Source organism: Planococcus citri, chromosome 1, assembly GCF_950023065.1.
Source record: "Planococcus citri chromosome 1, ihPlaCitr1.1, whole genome shotgun sequence".
In the NCBI taxonomy this organism is placed as follows: domain Eukaryota; kingdom Metazoa; phylum Arthropoda; class Insecta; order Hemiptera; family Pseudococcidae; genus Planococcus; species Planococcus citri.
Genome location: NC_088677.1, coordinates 45,161,579 through 45,187,334, shown reverse-complemented (window position 1 = coordinate 45,187,334; position 25,756 = coordinate 45,161,579). Strand labels below are relative to the sequence as shown.

Below are 25,756 nucleotides of genomic sequence, written 5' to 3'. Positions count from 1 at the left end.
AAATAGGTATGAAAAACGAGAAAAAAATATAAACAAACCAAAAAAAGGAACGTAAATGAAAAATACAAAAAATGCAAGCAAAAAAAATGAAAGATGAAAAAAATATAGGTACATGTTGTGCAATCCGAGCACAATTATTCACAAAAGTTTTTATGAAATTAGCTGATCAAATGGTGTTACGAAGTTACCTGATCAAATGGTGTTATGAAATTAGCTGATTAATGGTTCACTAGAGTCTCACTAACCATTTATTTGTGGGTGTTTTAAAAACAACAGAAATACACGAAAATGTTTTCTCAAGCTTCGTCGTTTCCAAACTTCGATTCAGTCATGAGAAACAACAATCGATCGACTGAAGGGAGAGGCGGGAGGGGTCAAAATGAAAAACGAATGAGATTTTCGAGATCAGCGCTAAATTTTATATCATTTTGACGGGTCGCGTCAAGTTTTCAAACCCATAAGGTAGGGGGACGGAGATGGGATGAGAAATTTTGAAACAGAAACATGCCCAGATAACAAATGTGAGAATCATTTGAAATACGTACCTACACATAAATCCTCATTTATACAGACACGTAATGTGCAACGTGTTCATTTTCGTAGTTAGATTCATGGTCGGAGGGGGGCAAAACTCCACCGAGGGGGTGCAAATGAAAAATGAATGCAATTTTCGAGCTCAGCGCGAAATTTTATACCACTTTGATAGGTCATTATCAAGTTTTCAAATCCATGTTCAAACATAGTCTTGGAAGGGGAGGGGAGGGGGTGCAGATTGAATGAAAACTTTTGAAGCAAAAATATTCCCAGCAACGAATATGAGAAATAATTCTTATTGCGTACACATAAATCCTCAGTATCGACGTGTAATGTGGTAAACTTGTTTAATATCGTCGTTATATTCAGTTTGGGAGTCAAAACTCCACCGCGGGGGGGTCAGAATTGAAAATGATTACGATTTTTGAGTTCAGCGCGAAATTTCATATCACTTTGATGGGTCGCATCGATATTATCAAATAGACAATGCATTATTGAATACCGGGGGGAGGGGAGTGGTAACAAACCTATTAGTGCACATAAAATCGCGTTGTGCAAGTATTTTTTCACCGTGTTTGCGTAGTTGGGCTTCAAATATCCCCGTTCAACACACATCCAAGAATCCATTGGTTTCAGGCCATACTCTGGTCATCAGAGCCGTTTTATCGTCGAAATCGGCCAAAAATGCATAAAAATCGCATTAAAAGTGCCACAGTATGCAGTTGTGCAGGGTGCCACGGAAAAAAATCACATATTTGGTATCGGGAGAAGTCCCCCAACACAACCCCGTCGAGTTTTTGTGGTTCCGACCATGTCCCCAAAATCACCTTTTTGAGGGTCCACCCCCCATTTGTGCAAGGGAAAAATTTCAAAATTGCACTTTTCTGAATGGGGCACATAGTACCTTCATTTTGGCAGCGCGTTTTTTTGGTTCCCGAAAAAAAAATACAAAATCAACTTCTAGAGCACTTTTTCGTGTATGGATTGTGGTCTATTCGAAATGAAATTTTGATCCAATATTTGTGCGTGAAGTAGGTAGTTACATATATATACCCCGCCCTGGCCGCCCTCCATACTTCACATACCTCCCCTCATTTGTAGTTAGGTACTGTAAACATTTTTGAACTTTACGTACGATTTCTCAGGTATATGTACTTATACCTAACAGGTGAGTTGAGAAGTTTTTGAATATTCTGTGAAAAAACTGCGAATAAGCAGCGACATTCCTCCCTTCTCCTCCAAAATTCCTTAGATACCCTATTTTTGATATGTAAAAAAATGTGTTCGATATTTGGTTCATTTGTCCATTTTTGCTACAAATGACTTTCAGTGTAAAGTGGCTATTGTGGATAATTTTTATTTCATTTTTCTAATGTCTTAAATCAAAAAAGTATGTAATTCTATTTGTCTTTGTTTCAGGTGAGTACGAATTTGTGACCTAACAGTCAGAGAATAATTAAACTTATACATGTACTTACGAGTAAGTAGAGTACTCTTATTTTATGTATTAAGTAAGTATTATGAAAAAAGATGTTGATTGATCAAATAAAGGACAAAAAGAGATACCTAGTTATCTGATATCTACATATTTTTATTTTGAGGTGTTTGTCTGCTGGTTTGAGAAAAAGTAAAAAAAAAAACGAACTCTAACGCAGTGATTCGCTAGAAAAAATGATTTTCCATTTGTTAAAATTATCACTTATCATTTTTTTTCAAATGAAAATTCTAAGATTATTAATCAAAATCGTCTAACAGTTACAACTCAGCTGTTATTACTCAAATTTATGAGTCTCTGTTGCCAGTTGCCCATTTTTTCAGAAACTGTCGGTTCTTATGAAATTTAATTTCCTCTTACCAGGATGCTGAAATCGAATTGAGGGAGGTGAAGAAGGGAAGATAAAGTCGAATATTTAATTCGGGGGATGTACGAGTATTATTTATGTTTAGTTTACTCATCGTTCAAAACATGAGCGTAGATTTTACTGTATTTTATGGAATGGAGGGAAGAGTAATTTCGCTGTTTTATAAACAAACATCTCGAGTCTTCGATCGAAAAATTTCAAAAAAAAGTGACGAAATCTTGATTTACTTCATTAATTAGTGACGTTCCTTGATGAATATTAAAATAAAAATTTTTATTGCCTTATTTGATCTGTAGTTGTGGAAAATTGCTCTATATGCGATTGGCCATGAGTCATTAATACTGATATGACTACCATTCTCATCAACATTTTTTTGAAATTTTTTCATCTCGAAATAACTACTCGTATGAGTGGATTTGCATGTTTTGCTATATTATGAGGTAGGTACCTCTAATACTACCTACCTACCTACATATGTAGTATACTCTCTAAATTTGAAACAGTCAATTTCACTGCTTTAAATTTAGAGAGTAAAATTCCAATTCTAAATTAAGAACGAGTGAGAATTTTCAAAAAAATGCACGCATTTTTAGAACATTTAAAGACAACTTTACATCCTTGCTCTATCGAAAGATTTAAAGAAATCAGTCGAAGTTGAAGTATGAAAGTTTTGGAGTCGGGTGGGGATGGGGAGGTGGTTGTATCAGCTTGAACAGATTTTCATTTTCGAAACTATCGACGAATTAGAATATTTTTTTCTCAAAAGTCAAAGCGATTCGACGCGATCATTTTCGAATATTTATTCGTACCATTTCAAAACATCGAGAACTGCAACACGATCGTCAAACCTGAATATGCAGCAGCAGTTCACTTCTAACTATCGATCTGTCGAACGTATTCCATTATTACTACACAAAAGCGATCTACGCGACCGTAGATAAACGATGTGATGGCTCAGGAAAGGCTCGATCGATATGTTATGATTTAATTTCTGATTTTTGGCCTTGGGTGGGTTGATTGTTTTATTCATTTTTTTTTTCTTAAATAAAAATACACGTCGTTATGAAACGATAGGTTTAGAGTCACGTGTGGTATTCAAATACGTAGGCGCATATTTTTTTAAATTTCATAATAATATTGTTAAATCTTTATATATACTTGTAGTTTTAGGATTTAGTTTTTTGGTAAATGATCTACACCCACGTACTAGGTACGTATGAACGATTGACATGGCTAATCGTAGACTAACGTAAAATGGAAAAAGGTAACTAGCTAGGTAGGGTTTTACCAATCGATAGATCGTGTATTTATTTGAGAAATGTACATGGACAAAAACAACGTATTTACAACAAAAACAACAACAACAACAAATGCTCGATATGAGAATAGGTACAGTCGAATTGAGATTAACTAAAATGGATTACTGACGCGGTCATTTCCAAGCATCTTTAATCATTTGCGCACCCTTTTCACCGATAATTAAAACTGGAGCGATTGTATTACAGTTGATTGGCGTGGGCATAATGGACGCATCGATGACTCTAAGATTCGGTATACCGTGAACTCGTAATTGGTGATCTAACACACTAGTTGGGTCATTGGCTGGACCCATTTTGCAAGTACCAGCGTGGTGATTTTCACCCAATGTATACATTCGTATTTGGCATCGCCAATATTCGTCCGAGTCTTTGGGCAGTGATTCGCAGCCGGATTCGACGTAAGCTGAGAATTTGATGAAATTATTTTTCAGCGCTTTGGCCTTCATTAATTTTTGCAGCATTCGAATCGACTCTATTAAAGCGTCTTCTTCTTCTTGATCGCACACATAATTCGGATCTATATCCGGATAGTCTAGTGGATCAGCAGAACGTAGCTTTATGGACCCTCGACATTTTGATAAAAGGTAAACCGGTCGTAATGTTATATGGGTTATGTTTTCTTGCACCGAACCATATTTTTCGCAAGTTGTTCCATGGCCATCCAAGTAAACTTGAATATCTGGAATATTTCTGGTAGTTTTACTGGTTTCCAAGAATCCGGTAACCTGAGTCAATCCCGTGCTGGAAAACGGTCCGTTTCGCCAATTGATATAATCGTAAAGTGATTTAATATTGAAGTCGTCTTCGGCTACGTTTTTCATCGTAGCTGTGGCAGCGATACCAAAATGATGATGTAAATTTTGGCCGACTGGTAAATCTTTGATGACTGGAATGTTCAACTTGGTTAAATCTTCCCTCGGTCCTACTCCGGATAACAAAAGTAGTTGGGGAGATCCGACTACACCTCCGGATAAGATAACTTCTTTGGAAGCGTATACTTTACGTATATTGCCGAATTTATCTCTGAAATGGACTCCGGTGGCTCTATTGCCTTCTTTGTTAAATTGAATTTTTACAGCGTATGAATCAATGAAGACTCGTAAATTTGGGCGATGTATTGCAGGCCGAAGGTACATTCTGCTTGGACTGGCTCGTACCCCATTTTCCACCATCACCGAAGCCGTTGTGAAACCGGTTTGGTATTTTCCACAAAGGTCCCCGATTCTGTATCCGAGTTCTTCAACCGCTGATAATATAAGTTTGGCTTTTTTGGGCTGATGTGGAAAGTTACCAACTTTCATGGGACCGTCAAAACCATGATATTGGCGCTCGATCATATCTGGGGATTGAGTATTGTTTTCGGATTTCTTGTAGTAGTGTAACAATGCTTGATAATTCCAACCTATGTTTCCTAATCTTTCCCAGTGATCGTAGATATCTGGACTGCCTCGGGTGTACATCATACCTATTCGAATACCAGATGAGTAGATTATTGAAAAGAACTAAGTACATACTTACATGTATATTAGGATGTCTAGTTGACAATTTCAAAATACGAAATGATCATACCTGACATGCAAGCTGTTCCACATAACATTTTTCCTCGAGGCCATATACAAATTCCGCCGGTACTTAAACAGGCATTTTTCTGAGGAACCGTGTGATAATTCCAATCAAGCGAAGTATTCCAGGCAGTGAAAGCGAAAAATGGCACAGAAGGGGAAATGGGTTCTTCAGGACCTGCTTCCAGTAATAAAACCTTATGATTTGGATTCTCGCTCAATCTTCCTGCCAGTACTGAACCTGCGGAAAACATTGAAGTGAAATTTATTGTATCGTAGGATGGATCTAGTGACTTCTGTAGTAGTGTAGCTTTTTGCCCTTCTTACCTGCAACTCCTCCGCCGACTATTATAAAATCGTGATATTTATCTTCGAAATCTTTTGCATCGGGTGACTTGACAGTTTGTGCTCGACGACATGGATCTGCTATGGAGCACTGTGATCTGAATAAGGATTCGATTAAGCTCAAAAACATTAACGTGTTCAAACTGAGACTTGACTGACACATGGTTGATAAAGTGGATGTGTCTTCAAAAGCGCACCCGAGACAGTCCATGCTAAAATTTGAAACGTACGAAATTTTAATTCAAGTATAAAGTAACTGGAAACGCGCTACTTCATCTTTATGGCCTTGAAAATGCGCTCGAAACATGTATTTTTTTAAAATGACCATGCGGAATATGTCCACAATTGAATTTTTAGCTGCCCAAGCTGGTTTTTATACTTTTTTGAATTTTTGCAAATGCGAATAAGTTGGTAAAATTAATGTGGGATTTTGGATGTCCTCTGAAGTATTAAATGAAGTTGTGTGGAATTCACCATATGTATTTTCGATAAATTATATCACGCATGTATAATTACGTTGGTGTAATAAACGACAAAATTTTTGAATTGCTGAAAAAATTTCTGGAAAATATTGAAATTGCAACTGGGACGACTTTACGTAATGTTTCAAGTGAATAAAAAAAACAATGAAAAATCAAATTCATATTTCGAGCGTTTGATAAGAAAGTGTATAATTCGATTAAGGGGTTTATGTATTCAAATTTCAAGGGGAAAAATTACATTTATACATATAAAAACTCGATGTAAACGGTCCATTGATCTCATATCAAATCTAGGTACCTAACATAATAATCGCATTTTAAAATCCTCGAACGACGTAGTCCATCTAAGTAAGTACACATTACCTCTATCGCGTCAATATAAATTACAACTTAGGGAGGACACTGGAGCAAAAAAAAGATAAAATCAACGAACCTGCGTCAGCTTCTCATGTGTAAAATCATTTAGCATCGAATGGTGGCGCGGCGCGAGATGACTATCAAAAATCAACCCATCAATCAGTTCGATTAAACCGCATTTATCGAGATTACACAGACTTAATAAAATTGTTAAAACTCTAGCATAGGCTTTCACTGTTAAGCTCATTTCACTTTTGAATGCCTAGCATCTTGTAGATTATCGGTTTCCTTAACCATCCACAGCGGGTAGTAATATCAAAGAAAGTGATGTATTGTGTACGTGTAACACGGTAGTAGACAGCTTTGCTGGAGGTTTTAATCGGTAAATAAATAAACGCGGACTAAGATGATGCTGACATTTATCGCTTCGTAATTAATTATCTACATAGGTTCTTGAAAAAATGTTTCATATGTGCAAATGCGAAATGATAAGACAAAATTGGATGAACATTGGACATGTAATAGAGGAAGGGGTCGAAAGTCTATCCCTTCCTCAGGTGAACATTATTCTTTTGAGTATCTGCTTCAAAAATAAATGAAACAACTTCGCTCAAAAAAGGGCAAAAAATTGGAAGAAAAAAATTTTGGAAATGAGAAAAGTTTGACATTTGGTTAGATAATATTATGGCTTTTTACTGTAATGTCAGATTTTGATTACCAAGTGATAATAAATTGATTATACGTTCACAATTTTGTGACATTTTTTTTTTTTTTTTTTTGAGAGAGAGAGACAAAAATAATTGTAGACGTACTTTCATTGATGTGTGATTTCATTACATTTTATATGGATGTGCTCTTGACTGGATAACAATCTAAAAATGAGAATATTACGTGAGGTTTCCCAAAATATGCAGTTATTTGAATGCAAGAGCAATGATCTGTATTTTAAAAAATAAAGCATGTGCTTCAAGACATTTTGCCAAAATAAGTGATAATTACTATAAATTTATTATTAGATAATTTAGAATTTTTTGGAATTTTACAATTTTTCAGTGTTTTAAAAGTTGTTTATATTTATTTTTCCATTTTTTTTTAAATAGAGAAAATGTATCTACTCTTTTTGAAAAAAAATCATAAAATTTTCAAAAATCATTTTACTTGTATTGAAGAATTTTTTGAAATTTTGTATTTTTATTTCGTTTTTAAAACATACCTACAAATTACGAGTAACTTCAATGTTTTAACACTTCAATTCAATGTCATCGTATCGATTACGAGGTGGTATTTTTTCACAATTTCTTAAAATTTCCTACAACTTAAAAATTTTATAAAATCCAACTTCCTGGCTTTTAAATTTTAATCAATTAGCGCAAAGTTCATTCATGATTTTCAATTTCAGATTCTGATGTTTTGCGAGTTTTCGAAACATTTTATTTAATTTCTTGTTACGTTGAATTTTGCTGGCAAAATCTCGGATAAGTATCTGTCAAACGCTTCTAGTGATGCCATCATTGGTAAAATTTTCTGTCCAGAGATGAATATGTAAACGACGCGACGTATTCATATGTGTATTGTGTACTTAGGAACAAACATATGTGGCAGATACCTAATACCTACAATGTAATAATAAATTTATATAACATAGGTACGTACATTCTTTTTTCATCTACAGCGTTCTGAATGATAGATTTTATCCGAAATTATACGTCCGATACTTGTCATCAAAGAATCAAAGAGCACGTCACACTTGTCATAAATTAACGAATGTAATCCGCGTAAAAAATATAGGTAATTCGAATCGTCAAACGTGGTAGCCGTATGTCGTTGATGACATATGTAGGTATTAAAGATACGTGCACCGTGTATAAGTACTTAATCGCTTTAATTGCCCATAAAAACGTCAATTATGTTAATTTTTAAATGAAATTAATTGATAATTATTCACTTTTTGTGGTCGGAATTACGTGCATGTCGATCGGTTCGTAGGTATATGTAAATGCAGTGCAAATAAAACATTGAACTTTAAAGATACACGCATAGACTGTCGGAAGTGTTCGGGTGTGTCATCTTATCGCACAGATCCTCGTATTTATGATGGTATCCTGCTCCTTGTATAATACGGTGTTTTTCCAATTTTAAATCCGAAATTGATACCTTGAAATTAAGGCCAAAGTAGCAGATTCGCGATATTATTCGATCTTCTAATCATAGGTGAATGAATAGAGAAGCTGACGCGGTGTTTGAAATGATGGCATGAATTATTGAGGAAAAATGAGCAAATAAAAAAATCGCGGAATGAATCGGAGATGATGTATGAGTATTGAGTACTTACATATTCGGGGGAAGTATCGCAACAGTTGAATATTTTTATGCAATTCGATGATTGAAAATGTGAATTTAAAAAATGAATAAAATTAATTCAATGCCGATGAAGGAGCCAACTTTTACACTACACCACGACAATGATCTTCAACTTGCGAAAGAAAATATTGTTTTGATTCCAAAATTTACTGTCGCGATTAATTAATTGCATTTTAAATATGAAGTAGCTCGACAGTATCCACAAGTTGAGTGTGCTTTCAAAATAGAAGATAATGTAATTAAGTTACGTCTCAAGTATGATTTACTTAAGCGTTAGTCACTTGAGTAAATTATTCGTGAAATCATTTTTCCTCGTGAATGAGAATCGAAATTCAGGAAAATCAGTCAATCACCCCGCATCAAGCTACGAGGTGTTCGCCTCTGATTTAACTAGATCGCGATTTCAGTAAAGAATGTGGTCTGAAGCCCTCGTAACCAAAATTTCAGCTACCCGAATTGAATTTGTAATTTTTGGCGAATTTTACAACGAAATTCAAAATTGACCATTTTTAACGATCTAAGTTTTGTTTTGTTTTTGTTTTTTTTTTAAAAACATGTACTACCTACCTACACATTATTTATTTAGTAAAAACAACGGCAACCAGTCCTAAAACTGATATCAACTACCCTTAACCAAATGTCACCGTTTGCGATCATTATTATGCGTATTTTTAACGATAACTAAAGAATATTACGCAAAAAACTCTCTCGAAATGTCTCTCTTGAAATCGGATTAAATTTGGATGAACCCTTTGCACAGGTCGAGAATAAACCACAACAGAGTTTTTAGCTGAAAAAAATTAATTTCCATACCAGAAATAAAAACATAATATAGATAGGTAAGTACATATTTGCATGAATTGTTCATTTCGAATTCTCAAAAAGTCTCTAAAGATCGAAAAATGAATTTTAATCAGCTGAAATTTTGGTTAAGAAGTTTCAGACCATACTCTCTTTAAAAATCGTGGTCTCGTTCAAATTGGTGACGGACACCTTGATCTGGATGATTTGTGGTAGAAAAGAAAGGCGGGGGGGGGGGGGTTCAAAGAAAGTCTCTGAAATTTGTAGTGTGCGGAGGGGTTGAAAACTGCATGCTGATTTTTTTTATTTAGGTCAATTTTAGGTAAACAAAATTCACATAGGCCAAATTCTCCACGATCTCCACTTGAGACTGCATTGTGTGTGCAACAATGTTCACTTCAGAAAATAGTTGAATGATTTGTATTTTGTTTGTGTAAAATATAATTTTTTAGCCAGAGATCAATGGCTTTTCTTATTATGGCATTGGTATATAATTTATGCAGATTAAAAAAACAACAGGCACCCGCACATTAATGAATCCGAATACCAATTGACTCACACTCTCATAGCACATCAACATATCTTCATCAATAGAAAATCAGGGTGTCTACTGGCAAGAAAAAGGCAAGAAAGTTAGAAAAAGGCGAGAAATTCACATGGGTGGCAAGAAAGTTAGAAAATAGTGTAGAAATTCCTTCGAAAAGCAAGAAAATTTCCAAGAATTCACATCAAAAATCTCTGAAAAATTGAAGTTATCCCACCAAAATTTTAAGTTTTTATTTTGTTAAAATTGATCATGTTCTACTTTTCGAATTAAAAATTTTCCAAAAATTTTGCCCTCGCTTCGCTCGGGCCATTCATGATGCTATTTTCAAAATTTTCAAGAATTCAAAAATTAAATAGGAAATTTTTCATTTCCAGGTAATACCCAAACCATTTGAAAAGTGCAAATTTTTCATTTTCTGAACAGAACGACTAACTTTTCAAAATTGTTGATATTATTGAGCTTCGCTGAAAATGTAAAATAAAGCATCCAAAATTGTCGTTTTTTCTTTTTTTACACCAATTTTTTCAACAAATTTTCGCTCTCGCTTCGCTCGAGCTCTAATTTTACCCTCATTTCAATACAATGATCATTCATTGTGAAGAGTTTTCTGAAAACTACCTAAAATGTCCATTTTTCGTGTCTAAATTTCTGATTTTGCTCTCCCCTCAATTACAAATAAGAATATAAGCTCTTTTATGGTTTGATCCTGTAATTGTTGTATATGTCACTGGTATTTAGCACGTTAAAATTTTGATTTTTGTCGGAAAAATGACAATTTTTTGATGGAAAAATGACATCATACAGCATACACCCCCTCCCCCAAATAACCTGACTTCGATCCGCATTCGAGTTAACTTTTTATTTTGTTACTGTTTTCATCATAGAATTGAATTCACTTCAGTAGACATGCCTCAACGTCTGTTTTTATCACTTTTTTTATTACTATTTTTTCATTTGAGAAATTAATTCACTTCTCTGCTTTGAAGAATAAATTTTTGAGAAATTTTGTTTGGGAGGGAGGGAGGGGGGGTTAGAGGGGTTAGCGAAGATTATCTAGATGCGTAAATTTGAAGGGGGGTAAGAAAATTCATTTTTGGAAGCAAGAAAAAAGCAAGAAAAAGGCGAGAAATTCGCTTTTTTGATTTTAGTAGACACTCTGAAAATAAATTGACAATGAACTTGACTTTTTCGAAGAATTTATTCAGTGGCGATGAATTTTCGGGGTTATTTCACTTTTACGTAATTTCTTTGATTTCTTCAGTGAAGGGGTAGTACTACATATTTAGTAGGTATATTTTACTCGTTCGTTTTTTTCTTCAAAATGCCAAATAATAAGATAGACCTATATATGTATGTACTTGACTTACATTCGAAACGAAATAGATGACGTCGTATGTAATAGGAAATTTTATTCATTTTACATTTCGCAGATATGAATTCAGGTAAGTATGAATTGACGATACCGAGTTTTCCGCATTTTTAATTTATGATTAACTTCTTACTGACATTAGATCTATCGGCGGTAGAAATTGATTTCCTGTACCTGTAAGTTTACATTAAGGTGTAATAAATTCTATTAGGAATCAGATAGTGTCAGAATTTCGCACAATTTTACCAACTTCAAAGATGGGAAAAATGCTATGATCGTGATGATTAATAAAGTGATTGAAGTATTCGTCGCTGAACATAGCATGCGTATTGCGTACCCTAAGCATGCTGTTCGCATCCAGGAAAAGGAATTGTGTGAAAATTGGTGTCATGCTGCTTTTGCTCCTTTAATCTAAAATTAAAAATTAAAAATAGATCTCTTTCTCAAACACTGGAAAAATTGAGTCCGTTTATTTAACGTGTTAGAAAAAAAGCTGATGATCAATAATTTTTTTATAATATGTAGTTTATTTTTTAAAACAATGCATTTTTAAGGAAATTAACTCAGAACAAAATCTACTTGAATTCATTATACCAATATTTTTTACATCTGGAAGCGGCCTTTCCTTAATAAATTCTTTGTTTTTGTATGTAGGTACATATTTTTCTTTTCAAATCGATGTTATGTACTTTTGAATATTTGGTGCATTCCTTGATGGGCATTTCTTTCTCTCTCTCTCTGTTTGCTTTCTCTTTCTTAAGGTTTAAATTTGGCATTCGTAAAAAATTGTGGATGTCTCTATTCAGTTATGCAGAATCTCGATATTTTAAATGAAAATAAAATTATCAGATACAACTCGTACCGCCAAAAAGAAGCAGCCATGAAAAACATGTTGCCTACATTTCCGCTGAAGGGGCAAATTTGCATCGGAAGATTCAGTTTCTAACAAAGAAATGGAATTGAAAAGTAAATGAACAGCAAGATAACATAAATACCAAATTTGTGCGACATAAATTCGAAGGGTTTGCAGATTGTTACGAGTATTGAAACATTTTTTTTTTTTTTCAATTGAAATATACATTTCTAGTAACGGATAGTCGTTCGATTTTTGAAAATTCATTTATACTTATTCGATGTTTTTTAGCTTTTTAAGACATGTTTAGAAAAAAACGGGAAAATTATACAAAAATTTGTTCATTTTTGGTATTTATTGGTGCTTGAATTTGAGAGCAATTTTTAAAAAAATAACTCATCATTTTGGAAGAAGATAATATGTAAATACTTGTTCATTAAGAATATTTGAATATTTTTCAAATCAACATGTTTGTGCGAAGTACTTACCTAATATGGACATTGAACTGCATGATGTTACGCCTCCTTTTTTTATTTTTATGGATGGTCAGAAAAAGCATGGAAGTTTTTTGTTTTTTATTCAAAGTGTAAGTTCTCAGCTACAATTGAAAACAAAAATTTAATGGTCATAAGTCGCCGATAGAAGTTTCAAAAACATTTTAACTTTTAAGCTATTATTAAGTCTCTATTACTGTAAAGGTAGGGAAGCAATTTCTATTTCAAATTGTACCTTTGAACTTACACTTTGAACAAAAAAACTTCCAAGTTTTTTCTGACTATTCGTGAAAATTAAAAAACGTGTTTTAATGGGAAAAGTGCGAGAATTCGGCAACCACTCTGCTTAGTGTGCACATTCGACAGACTGCGCGAATTCGGCGTAGCACTTACCTAGTTACATTAAATCGCATTAAATGAATTTACTTACTAAATATCGACGTTGCGTTATACATTACTTTATGACTGAATGATGCAAGATCTAAGAATACTTCGTGGTATGATCAATTTGGGTCAGTTTTTCGCTTCGTTTCTGATTTATTTTCGTTCCTCCCCGGAAACTAAAGATAAAAAAATTCAAAAATTCGAAAGATCTCGCGGCGGATGAGAAGAGAGCTTGACCTACTCATATTTCGAGCACCTAATTTTGGTTGATTCTTTTCCTTCATTGAGTTACAGCCTGAAAGTAGGAATGTTCATCGTGTGCTTCATTAATCTTACCCTTATCAATGACGTAACTATTATTGTTAGTCAAATCTTCATGTTCTTTCAATTTTGTTGTAACGAGAGTTTGTATTACTTCATAATTTACATAATTAATCAGCGTGATTCTTCCCAGAACTTTCATAGCGTGCGGATTATCTTAATAATGGGGAAAATCTGGGGTTGGATCGTGGATTCTTATCTTTGAGCTTGAGTCGTGCGACACTATGAGATCTTAGAATTAATGGCACCATCTTGTAAATATCTTTGTAAACAACATGATTGAATATATGTACTTCAGCGTAAGCTTCGTCAGTCAAACCGTTAGTTTTTCGATTAAATAAGCCACCGTCATCTTTGTCACCTGCTGTAGCTATTATAAGAGTTGAATATCGGGCCAGCTAGAATTGTCGTTATAGGCATCTAAAAGAAAGAAACGTGTATGATAATGAAAAGTACATACAATAAAACAATGAGAAGTATTAGACATGGAATTCTTTGTATTCAAAAATAACTTATGACATAAGGTCATTGATATAGGAACCTACCATCTTTTTATTGAGAAGTGTTATTATTTTCATTTTTCAATTATTGATTTTAGAGTATCTATAGGTATTGTACATGAAATTGAACTAAATAAAATGGTTACTTTTTAGCTGTTGGAAAGGAAGTTTTTGAAAAAATTCCTTAAACGTTTGTAGAAAATGTGAATTTTTGAAGATTTAAAAATGGTTGGAAAATGTGGAAAACTGATTTTAAAGGTTAATATCAAACAAATAAAAAAGAAACAAGCTTTCAACATTTTTACGTAAAAAAAATCAAGTTTTTCTTTATCAGAATTTTCAGAAATTTTTTAGAAATCAAAAAATGAATTTCCGCATCGTCGGGTAAATATTTTTGAAAATTTTTAACATGATGAGTAAATGAAATTTATCCTACAATTCAGTTTCAAAGTTGCAAATCTAAAGAATACATGGGAAGCCGGTCTTCAATAGAAGAACACAATTCAGTGAAATTACCGTCATACCATGCCTAAACAACTCGATTTTGCCCAGAATAAAAAATTCAAACAATAGTGTGGTGTGCTATTTGTCATGCCGTCCAGTTGGCATCATTCTCTGACGGTCTACTCACCACCACAGACCTAGCCGATCCGCCCTCTACCCTATGATGATAAAGTCATACTCGTCGTACAATAAATTTAGAAAATGTAAAATTTTCGACATAATTATTGATCATCTTGAATATTGGGATGAATGCGGTGAGACCTGCAACAGCCATGCAGGCCTAGCGTAGCAATATAAAACGCAGTGGCACCATAGGTGTACCTAATTAGTAATTACCTATGCGATGTAGGTATAGAAGCACGTTCTTGTTCTACTAAAGCAACTCCCATAGGTGTTCTTTATGATGCTTTGTTACGATATTTCCAAGTAATCGGGATGGTATAGCTGAATGTCTAGTGTTGCAGTTTTCTGACCCTCAAGATCCATGGTATGGTTCTGGAATTTATTTTCTGTAAGTAAAAAATGTAATCATTCGATTTTTCGTCTTTCTTGACAGTTTTCAGACAGGAAAAACTCACAATTTGTAGTGATTCATTGGATTGCAAATTGAGGAAATAAAAATATGAGTGATGAATGATGATTTGAGGAAAACTAACCTACCTATCTGTCTTCAATTGTAGCTCACTTAAAATTAAATAAATTTTGAGATAATTATTAGGCGTAGATTTTACAATTTTTTCCCTGTATGTACTTACATCGAGTGAAAAGTTCTACTTGAAATTATCAACTTTTATAAAGTACTTGCTAGGTACTTCAAATTATAAAATATGCACTTATTCGGATTTTCCCATAATGAAAACGCTCGTCATTTTATGATGTCACGACTCACGACTAATTTTTGAGCAGCCTATTTCATATTTTGTATTTATAGAAAAAAAAATCAAAAATGTGTATGTAGGGTCATTCCACGTCAATTGAACCAAGAAGTGGTAGGTGAGTTCGGCGATTTTTTTGAAATTTTTCCTGTGGAAAGACCTTCCGAAGGGATGACCAATGGCGCAAATCGCAGCCCTCTAGCCCATTTTTAACGGCAGCCAGGGGGTGTCAAAGTTTTCAGTGCACCTAAAATATCATCCATTTCAGCAGTGGATTACTCGATGACCGTGATATCTACCGAAATGGAACTTTTCCCAATAGTTAGGGGTTTTGAAAGGCTTTTTGGTGATATCAAAAAATCAGTGTTGCCACTTTTTTTCGTACAAAAAATTAGCTCAAAAAGTTTCAAAACGTAGTTTTCATATCGTTCCGACTCTAAAAAATTCTGAAAAAAATATATTATGGACAACTGTTCATGCTGAACAACATATTAAAAAATTGGGATGGTAACTTGTAACAAAGTCGATTTAAAAAAATTTAAACTTCGCGAAAAAATGCGATTTTTTTATTTAAAACATGAAAAAAAGTTTTGATTGGTAAAGTTGACCCATTTGACGCCTATTTTTACATATCTGTTGAAAAAGTTGAAAAAACTCCTTTCACTCAATAAAATAAACTCATCACAAAAAAATCAAAATTTGAAAAAATTCAATTTTCAATTTCAAACATCAAAAAAAGTTTAAATTTATTCAGTTGTCTTATTTTGACTACTTTCTGACGTATTTCATGAAAAAGTTGAAAAAAATCTCACTCACAGCAAAAAAAATAAAATTTGCTTTTTTTTTGAATTTTTTTGAATTTTGATTTTTTTTGTGATGAGTTAATTTCAACGAGTGAAGGGGTTTTTTCAACTTTTTCAACAGATACGTAAAAATAGGCGTCAAATGGGTCAACTTTACCAATCAAAACTTTTTTTCATGTTTTAAATAAAAAAATCGCATTTTTTCGCAAAGTTTACATTTTTTAAAATCGATTTTGCGACAAGTTACCATCCCAATTTTTTAATATGTTGTTCAGCATGAACAGTTGTCCATAATATATTTTTTTCAGAATTTTTTAGAGTCGGAACGATATGAAAACTACGTTTTGAAACTTTTTGAGCTAATTTTTTGTACGAAAAAAAGTGGCAACACTGATTTTTATGATATCACCAAAAAGCCTTTCAAAACCCCTAGCTATTGGGAAAAGTACCATTTCGGTAGGTATCGCGGTTATCGAGCAATCATCTGCTGAAATGGATGATATTTTAAGTGCACTGAAAACTTTGACACCCCCTGGCTGCCGTTAAAAATGGGCTAGAGGGCTGCGATTTGCGCCATTGGTCATTCCTTCGGAAGGTCTTTCCACAGGAAAAATTCCAAAAATATCGCCGAACCCACCTACCACTTTTTGGTCCAATTGACGTGGAATGACCCTGTAGCAATTACCAACAAACTTGTAGGTATATGATTTTTTCTAGAAGGTGTAGAAATGATTATGGGCAGCTAAAAAGCGAGTTGTGGGTTATTCTTAACCATTTTAACTAAGTTTACTTATCCACATTTAACCCGATGATCAGGCGTACTCCTCGAGTGCATTTTTTAAAACCGGAATACATATTTGATATTCGGAAAATGTTGTCCAAAAACACTCGCGATGTGTCCAGCTAGAGATCAGCTCACATGAAGACGAGTGCTTGAAACAGGCTGAAAATAAGCCACAGCTAAATTTGTCAGTGCCTAAATCACAATTTCGTATGCATTATCTGGAGAAATGTAAGATTATGCTGGAGACTCCAAAATGACTAAACATGGCGAAATCCAGTTTGAGGGAGTTCATGGGATTAGAGAGAGCTTCTGTACAGTTTTCCTCCTCAAGTTCTCTGTGTTTCTCTTTGTTGTTGAAAAAAATGAAATTAAAAGCGTATAAAATTGAAATAAATTATTCTTTTCAAAACAAAAATAATTTATTAAAAATAAGTGAATAATATACAATAAAATCACAGCCATGGAGATATTTGAGTAAATGAATGCTTGTCCAAATCATTGATCGTATAAAACTTCATTACTCCAGAATTCTTTAATCATATCAGAGCCTTTCTCTGCGACCATGATGACTGGAGCATTTGTATTACCACTGACTAAAGTAGGCATAATGGATGCATCCACTACTCTTAAGCCTTTTATACCATGTACTCGTAGTTGTGGATCAACTACAGCATCTTTATCCCAAAATGGTCCCATTTTACAAGTTCCTACAGGATGATAAATAGTAACAGAATAATGTCTGATCATACATTCCCAGTATAGGTCAGTGAACCTTGGAATATTAGCACATCCAGGAAATGGTATCGAGTGTATTTGACTACCATATTTTTGAAAAGCCTTTGTTTTGCTCATTGTTACTACCATTTTAACTCCTTCAATCAAGGTCAACATGTCCAAAGGATCAGTAAAGTAGTTGGGATAAATGAGTGGGTATTCGAGAGGATTTTTACTCCTGAGTTTAATAACTCCTCGACTACGGGGCCTCAACAGTACCGGAATGGCTGACCAAACATCTTTTTGCTCTATTGGTTCATACACAGCTTGATAGAAATCTTCCCTTAGACCATGAGCTTTACGTATTTGATCTCCTTCATCTGAATTTGTTGAGCCTGATATGAAATGAAATTCAATATCTGGGTAATCTTTAGTATCATTCATGTACTTAGTGCTGACAAAAGCCAATCCTTCAACAGCTCCAAGTACAGTTAAAGGTCCATCACCCATTGCAGCATAATTCAATACAGTTTGAACATTTTGAATTCGCTCTTGCATTAATGATACATCTTGATTGATGAGGAATGTCAATCCTCCCAAACCTATATGATCTTGTAAATTTTCACCTACTTTGAGATCTTGTATTATTGGGATTTTCATCTCTTGTAAGTGCTCTTTTGGACCTATACCAGAAAGCATCAAGATTTGTGGTGAATTCACAGATCCGGCAGATATAATTACCTCTTTAGTGCACTTGACTGTATGTCGTTGACCATTACGAAAGAACTCAACACCATGAGTAGTTTTGGTGTTGGGATTAATGAGCACTCGAGTGACATGAGCATTCATAGCGATATGTAAATTTTTACGTAACCTGGCTGGGCGTAAGAAAGCCTTTGCACTACTGCATCTAGCACCTCGACGAATGGTACCTTGAGGTATCATGAAACCTGTTTGATGTTCCCCATTAATGTCTCGGTTTGGGTATCCCATTTCAACTCCAGCTTGCACGAATGTGGCTGCTAGAGGAGTTCTCCAAGGAGCTTCTTGAATGGTCAAGTAGCCACCAACTGAATGGTATGGAGTTCTTGATAGGTAGGGATTCCGATTATCTTCAGATTTTTTGAAATAATAGAGCGCCTCTTCAGAATTCCATCCAACATTTCCGAGTGTCTCCCAGTGATCATAATCTTTCTTGTTGCCTCGTACATACAGCATGTAGTTTAATACACTTGAGCCTCCTATCACTTTACCTCGTGGCCAGTTACATCGTCTATTGTTCATAGCTGTGGAAAGGTACAGGTATTAATTTTCAGATGTTTTTCTAGGAAAATGATGTGGATGAATTAGCACCTACACCTCAAAAGTGTAGGTTAGGCAACTTTTTTAATGAGTTGTGGTGTGAGAAACGAAGTCATAAGAGCATGCAAAAATATATTATTATCATCCAAAATTCAGGTGCTGAAATTTTTGGCACTGTTTGGACCAAAATTGTAAAAAATCACAATGTTGTTGAGTTGGACTAGAAAGAGTAAATTTGGTGAATATGTATCTTTTTTTCACCTTCCCAATTGGAAATGGTTTTAAACCATTTTGAGCATATTCTGCGTTCTGAAATCTCCAGCAACACTGATATCTCTGGGAAAAGATTGCAATCCACAGAAATCTATTTTGTGAAAATGGTGTGTAATTTTATTGGTCAAGCAGCAATCATTTTTACATGTATGTACCAAAGTTGATTTGGACAGTTTTTATGGCACCTTTTGAAAACATGGAATTTTCAAATCATGACTACCGGCTCCAGAACAGTTTAAAACCACCGCCAATTGACTTGGTGTGTTGCAATTAGAGTGAAGTTGATTGAAGTTTTTCAGCTTCATTGTATCAAATTTTGTGGAAATTTCAATATTTAATAATGTATGTATTGAAGGTTTCAGAACTACTTACCAAAAACGGTTCAAAATTAGGTATGTACTTCTAATAGACTTACCTTACTAGTTCAAAAATATGGTACATATCAGTTTTCAGCTTTCCGTGTCTATTTGGTTTGATTTGACTTTTTAAAATTTTGGACCCTACCTACTTTGGTTTTTAAAAATTCATCAAAATTTTAATGTATTTTAGCACCAAACATTTTGGCTGCTGATGTGAGTATTTTTGCATGCCCCTTCAATTTAGCTTTATCTGGTTTGAAAATTCATCTGTTTGTTGGGTTACCTCTCTTCTAAGTATTTATAATTTTGTCTCAATTTCGCTGTCTCAACCTTTTCAAATTACTTTCTGGAAGTCATAGAAAATCAACGATTTCAGCTCTTAAAAATATATCTTTTAGCATTAGGTAATCTTTCAGTGAAAATATTTTTTGGATCTATCCATTGATGACACAGCAGTCAATGCTCCTTCACAATATTTCAAAATAAAACTTCTCAAAATTTGAAAATGAATCTTTTTAAAAATGTCTATGTGAAATGTGAATTTGAGTTTTTTTTTAAAAGTAATAAACCTCTTGTTGGATTTTTGAATATTTTCGACGTGATGGTCTTGTTCTGTTCTGTTTTTTGTGATGCATCAGCCGAAGCATTTCAGAAGTCAAAATTTTGATCTTTTAGAAATTTGGTCTGCAATTTGAGCTTAATTTTTAAATTTTGTTTCGTCAAAGTTTTCAGAATGGATCAAAAATATGAAACATGGTTGGAATGGTATTGTTACAGAATGATGATGATTTTTGAATTTTCAAAAATTGAAAATAAGCGTCAGCATTAGTTGACGGAGTTTTCAAGTTTCTTCAGTGTCCAAGCAACCCTCATCATCACACCTTATAGTTCAATTTAAATTAAATGCATGTTATGTACTTGATTCATAAATAACAAGCAATCTTACCTAAACATGCTCCTGGCTGAGGTTCACTTTTATACTTCCAATCTAGCTGACTCAATTGCAAATAAGCCGCTAATAATGGCACATCTGATAATTCAGTTTCATCACCTCCCGCTTCTAACAACAACACCGTCCAGTTTTCCATTTCTGATAATCGATTTGCAACAACGGCTCCTATGTAATTTGGAATTAAATTATCTTGTTAGTTTATTTAATTGACATAATTATGTAAGTATGTGAACATGTGTAAGTAACAAATCCATTGTGAATGTTACTCGATCCTGCATTATAGAGGAGGAAATTCAATTTTGTGTACCTGAACTTACCAGCAGATCCGCCCCCAACGACTATAAAATCGTATTGTGGCTGGAGTAATTCGGTCTCCATATCGATAGGTCTGGATTCCGGGTCCATTACCTCGTAATGAAAATACGCCAAAGCTGCTATGAGTAAAGGTGCAAACCAGGCAACGTTGGAGGCCGCATTGGCCGCAACACCGGCCAAAGCTACTGGTAAAGTTTGTACGACGCTGCTCATATTTCAAGCTGAAATCAAAATCAGAAAAAAAAAGGTTAGCGGATACTAGATTTCTCGATTCGCCTTCTAACATGTAAATATGCAATGTATTTCGACTCCTATATACATTACATACTACATAGTACATAGGTACTGATAATTCCCACCCATTGTGGTAGATCTGATCCTAAATTGGTCAATGTGAAACCAGCGTGAGAATTTTTTCTTGTTTGTTATGTGCATGATGCAACGAGGCGAAGATGGGAGAGTTAGATGGGCTCATGAAACGTTCAATTTTTATTAACAAAAAATTTCTTTTTTAAAACGTATAAAGGAGGTACGATCAGGTAAATGGTAATCTGCGTCTGTTATTAACGACTGTGAAAGTTCTGTGTGCGGATTGTGGATTGTGTGTTTGGCACACAAAACATCTACTAGAAGGATGCGTCACCAATGAGTATTGTGATATTAGTCACGTTCATTTTCGTTTTACTACTGGGCACCGAAAAAATCCAACTGGGTAGTATTTTTTTCTGCTTCGCCTTCTCACTGTGATCTATTTATCGTGAAAATGTAGTAAGTACCTATGAATTGTGAATTATAATTTCATCTGATCTATACCATGAGTTGGTATTATTATGGTAAGAATTACAGTTAAAGAAAAAGCTATGGTTTAATGAACAGTAAACGTTGTTGAAAGTAGAAGTGGCGCTGTTGGTGTTTCTGGCGCCATACCATGACAACTGACATATGAAAATTGAGTGGAAATTTACGGGTGTTATCGAATACTTATTAGAAAATTTATCCATAAAAAACCAATTCAGTTTTTTGAGCAAAAGCAAACACAATTACATCTTTGTTTAACAAGCTTAAGTTTCAAAACTTTTTCACGGTAGAGTATTTATTTGATTCTCGTGGAAGTTGTATGTTCTTTTTGGCACTGAATTCAAAAATTGTTTCAGTTTTTTTTTATAACCTGTCGTTTTTCACCAAAACAAATGTTGCATTTTTCGCCATTTTCGCGAGATGAATTTTTACCAAAAAAAAAGAGTACCTAGAGAGAAATCTTTGAATTTTGGAAAAAACATTTTCGTGCTTCTACTCTTTGTCACGATTTGAAAAATTCTTGGGTATTTGAAAAGTGCATGTCGAAAAACTCCAAGTGCATATATATTTTGAGCTGTCCAAGTTCATTTCTTGATTTTTAGAGAATTTTTGAAAATGTCAAAATGAAGCAAAAATTGATGAAAAAGTAACACTCAAACTCTCTATCTCAACAAATTTATTTTGAGCTGGAAGCTCCAAAATTTCAGCTGCCCGCGTTGATATCCAGCCGTTTTAAACTTCTGAAGATAATCAAGTATTTACCACATATTTAATATCCTTGGGGCATCAATTGATTCTGCGTTGGAAGTTCTAGGAGGCCTGGAATTCGCGGAAAATGAATTCGGAAAATTCAACCTAGGTACTCGTATATTGTAAAACCAAAGTTCCTGGTTTTCAGGCTTACTATGCCGCAATTTCAAAAAAAATCGAGAAACGAACCTGGCAGCTGAAATTTTGGATTTGATGGTTTTTTGAAATGCTCTTTCCGAAAATCCTAATATTCTTGAAATGAAAGATGGAGTGTTGGAGTGGTTTTTCTTGAGACAAGACGAGACGCAACTAAGCTACTAAAGTTGTTGGAAGCGCCTTTTAGTTAATAGGTATCGTTACTTTATTGAGAGTGCGTAATTAATTGAGTACGACCCCTGTTTGAGCATTTTTCTGGCGTTTTGACGGGAAAAGCCGAAAAAGAACTTTTTGCACAATTTTCCACAACTTTTGCAATAAAAATGCTTGGAAGAAAAATATCACTGATCAATAAAAATAATGAGGTCATCAATGGAAAACCGAAGATGAAAAGGTTGAATTTATATTCACACCGCGATTGTAAAAATATTAAATAAACTAGTATGTAAAAAAGACAACTTCGCGTTCATTTCAAGAAAAAATTGTCAACTTACTTGTTAATCACTCGTCAAAACATGTCAAATTCTAAAAGTACTTGTAGTGGTACTTTTTTTTCTAGATTATAATTAGTATCTCAGATTGACGCGACAGTCGTGAGAAAAGCAACAAAATTCACACTGAACAGTGAAAAAAAACGACGTTAAAAAAATATCATTATCAAAAAATCGAACGAACGATCCAAATCACTTATAGCCTTGAACTTGTACAATTACGTTATGGTTTTCGTTGGTTTATATTATAGATGTTTAGACGCAAGTAGAAAACCCCCTTCTACTGTCGTTGTCCAGTAACGGTACCTTATTCCAGTGATACCAAAACAGTTCACATTGTGATCGGTACGATATGGTTTTAGATTGTTCAATGGATCGATATTAAGTATAGGAAACTGTATCTTACCGTTATGACGATGGTCAGGTAACCATACCTAAGTTCATTCTGGAATATTCTCAAACGTGAACGATATTGGTATAATATTGTAGCTGATTACTGATTAGTGTCTTAAGAAGGTAGAACAATAGGTTAACAATTGTGATTTTGTACCACTTAGCATTCGTCTATAGGTATCATGTTCGTGTATTTTTATCCACGAGCGAAAAATGTTGATGACCTTATTTATCCAGCAAAAAAATGGGCTGATTGTGTGACAAAAATATTTACATTTTTTTTTCTTTCATTAATGTTTCAGGTGGATGCGGGCGATCTACCACGAAAAAGACCATTGTTGGAGGATGGGCTTGGGCCTGGTGGCTGGTAACCGATGTGCAATATATATCTTTGGAAGTAAGTAGCCTTGAGAACGGCTAATGGATTTCTGGTGGGTGCTGAACCTACCTATTATTTTGAAAAATACTTATAGATTTTTAAAAATCACCGAAGACCTTAGAACGACTTTGAACTGTCATCAATAGATTCAGAAGGTTTAATAAAGGCCATATTTCAATTTGAAAAAATTCTTCGAAGTTCGAAAAATTAAGTAGGGTGACGGTCAGATTTTCAAATTGACCATTGAAAGTTGATCATTTTGATCTAAAACCCTCAATACTAAATATGAAGATCGCTGCATGGCTCCCAACTTCGAGGAGTGGAAGCGACATTTCGGTAGAAAATTTTCATTTTTGGCAGTTTTGAAAAAATGTAACGAGATTCTCAAAGATGCCAAGTATTTAATTTCATCTGAATATTAGGTACATGAAAAAAATCAGATATTCAATACTTTTAGTACCTATGGTATAATGTTATTTTACATTTCTTTTTTCGCATCATCCTAAGGTAATTTATTTTTGAAACTAATTTTTTTGGTTGATTCGAACAATTTTTTAGTATCGCTTCATTTTTATTAATAATACCTGATTATAATTTTCAACATTTAAAATGTAGATTTTGTAAACGTTGAATTAGGTTTGCAGGCTTTTCAGCGTTGCACCGTTTCATCTAATCTACTTCTCTCTCCAAAACAAAATACATACTTACCTGTGTTATCTGTAGACTGTAGGTACGGAATTCAAAAATTTATCAAACTGAATCTTCCAAAATTCTGAAACTAAAAATTTGATCATTTCAGCGCGACCTGTCTATTTATGATTTCTTTATGATTGCATGATGATGCAGATTTATGAAAAAAAATGTGTTTCTTGCAACTTGTTATAATAACCTAGTACGAGATAAGTAGTACCTAGATAGAGGTATCTGAGAAATACGTGAGCTCGGTCAGGTATAGATTACTTACATACATTCGTCAGCATGGCGAAAGTGTATTTTTCTGACGTCAGTAGCACGTGCATACGATACATAAACCAATACGGAGCTGGAGAAGAGCCGGAGGTGTATGTACATATATGTTGTCTGGAGAGTGGAGACCGGCGTGGTAGCGTGAATGAAACATTTTTGCATAGTAGACTAAGCACGGTCATATTTATACCTACGTGAGATTTTTCACGATCAAAGACCAACGACGACTAGTCGATTATTCATGATATCGATTTGCTGGCGATAAATATTGAAAAATATGTCTTCAAATGTTTGTTTTTAGGTGATGACCCTTTATCCAGTTTGCGAGAGTGTAGAAACTTCGCAAGGTGTACCACTTACAGTAACCGGCGTCGCACAATGTAAGATCATGAAAGCCGAAGAATTATTACAAACCGCCTGCGAACAATTTTTAGGAAAAAGTACCGAAGAAATTAAAGCGACTATTTTACAGACTTTGGAAGGACATTTACGAGCTATTCTCGGTTTGTTTTCACTGTCAATAAAATTAACGAAGAAAGTATCTGCATTGGTGTAGGTACTTGTATGTACGATTTCGAAATATTAACTCGTGTATTTATTCGGTTTGCAGGTACACTTACTGTCGAAGAAGTTTACAAAGATCGTGATCAGTTCGCTACTCTAGTCAGGGAAGTTGCTGCTCCAGATGTTGGCCGAATGGGTATTGAAATTCTGTCGTTCACTATCAAAGATATATTTGACAAAGTTCAGTACTTGTCGTCCTTGGGTAAAGCTCAAACTGCCATCGTTAAACGAGATGCTCATGTTGGTGTAGCTCAAGCAATTCGTGACGCTGGAATCAGAGTAGGTTT

The 25,756-nt window shown here is 34.3% G+C and overlaps 3 protein-coding genes across 5 annotated transcripts in view; 1 reads left to right on the top strand and 2 right to left on the bottom strand.

Moving 5' to 3' along the window:
- The window catches only part of Flo2 (flotillin-2), a 128,842-nt gene that overhangs the window by 101,823 nt on the left and 1,263 nt on the right, over window positions 1–25,756 (top strand). Inside the window, exons 2-4 of the mRNA XM_065345373.1 lie at window positions 23,863–23,957; window positions 25,207–25,408; window positions 25,516–25,748. Of these exons, the coding sequence (XP_065201445.1) occupies window positions 23,863–23,957; window positions 25,207–25,408; window positions 25,516–25,748 (530 nt within the window). The remainder of the gene's footprint in view (window positions 1–23,862; window positions 23,958–25,206; window positions 25,409–25,515; window positions 25,749–25,756) is intronic.
- On the bottom strand, window positions 3,674–8,325 carry LOC135832242 (glucose dehydrogenase [FAD, quinone]-like). 2 transcript variants are annotated; one of them, XM_065345371.1, is made up of 4 exons: window positions 8,115–8,325; window positions 5,605–5,834; window positions 5,285–5,518; window positions 3,674–5,180 (listed from the first exon to the last, which is right to left on the bottom strand). In XM_065345371.1, exons 2-4 carry the CDS (start codon window positions 5,831–5,833, stop codon window positions 3,829–3,831), a joined length of 1,815 nt encoding a protein of 604 aa, XP_065201443.1. In that variant the 5' UTR covers window position 5,834; window positions 8,115–8,325; the 3' UTR covers window positions 3,674–3,828. The 2 variants fall into 2 exon arrangements, with proteins under 2 accessions (XP_065201443.1, XP_065201444.1); XM_065345372.1 differs by lacking the exon at window positions 8,115–8,325 and adding an exon at window positions 7,274–7,333.
- On the bottom strand, window positions 17,435–23,422 carry LOC135832240 (glucose dehydrogenase [FAD, quinone]). 2 transcript variants are annotated; one of them, XM_065345369.1, is made up of 4 exons: window positions 23,171–23,422; window positions 20,975–21,193; window positions 20,652–20,822; window positions 17,436–19,057 (listed from the first exon to the last, which is right to left on the bottom strand). In XM_065345369.1, the coding sequence occupies exons 2-4, from the start codon at window positions 21,183–21,185 to the stop codon at window positions 17,553–17,555; spliced, it is 1,887 nt and encodes a 628-aa protein (XP_065201441.1). In that variant the 5' UTR covers window positions 21,186–21,193; window positions 23,171–23,422; the 3' UTR covers window positions 17,436–17,552. The 2 variants fall into 2 exon arrangements, with proteins under 2 accessions (XP_065201442.1, XP_065201441.1); XM_065345370.1 differs by lacking the exon at window positions 23,171–23,422 and having other exon boundaries at window positions 17,435–19,057; window positions 20,965–21,088.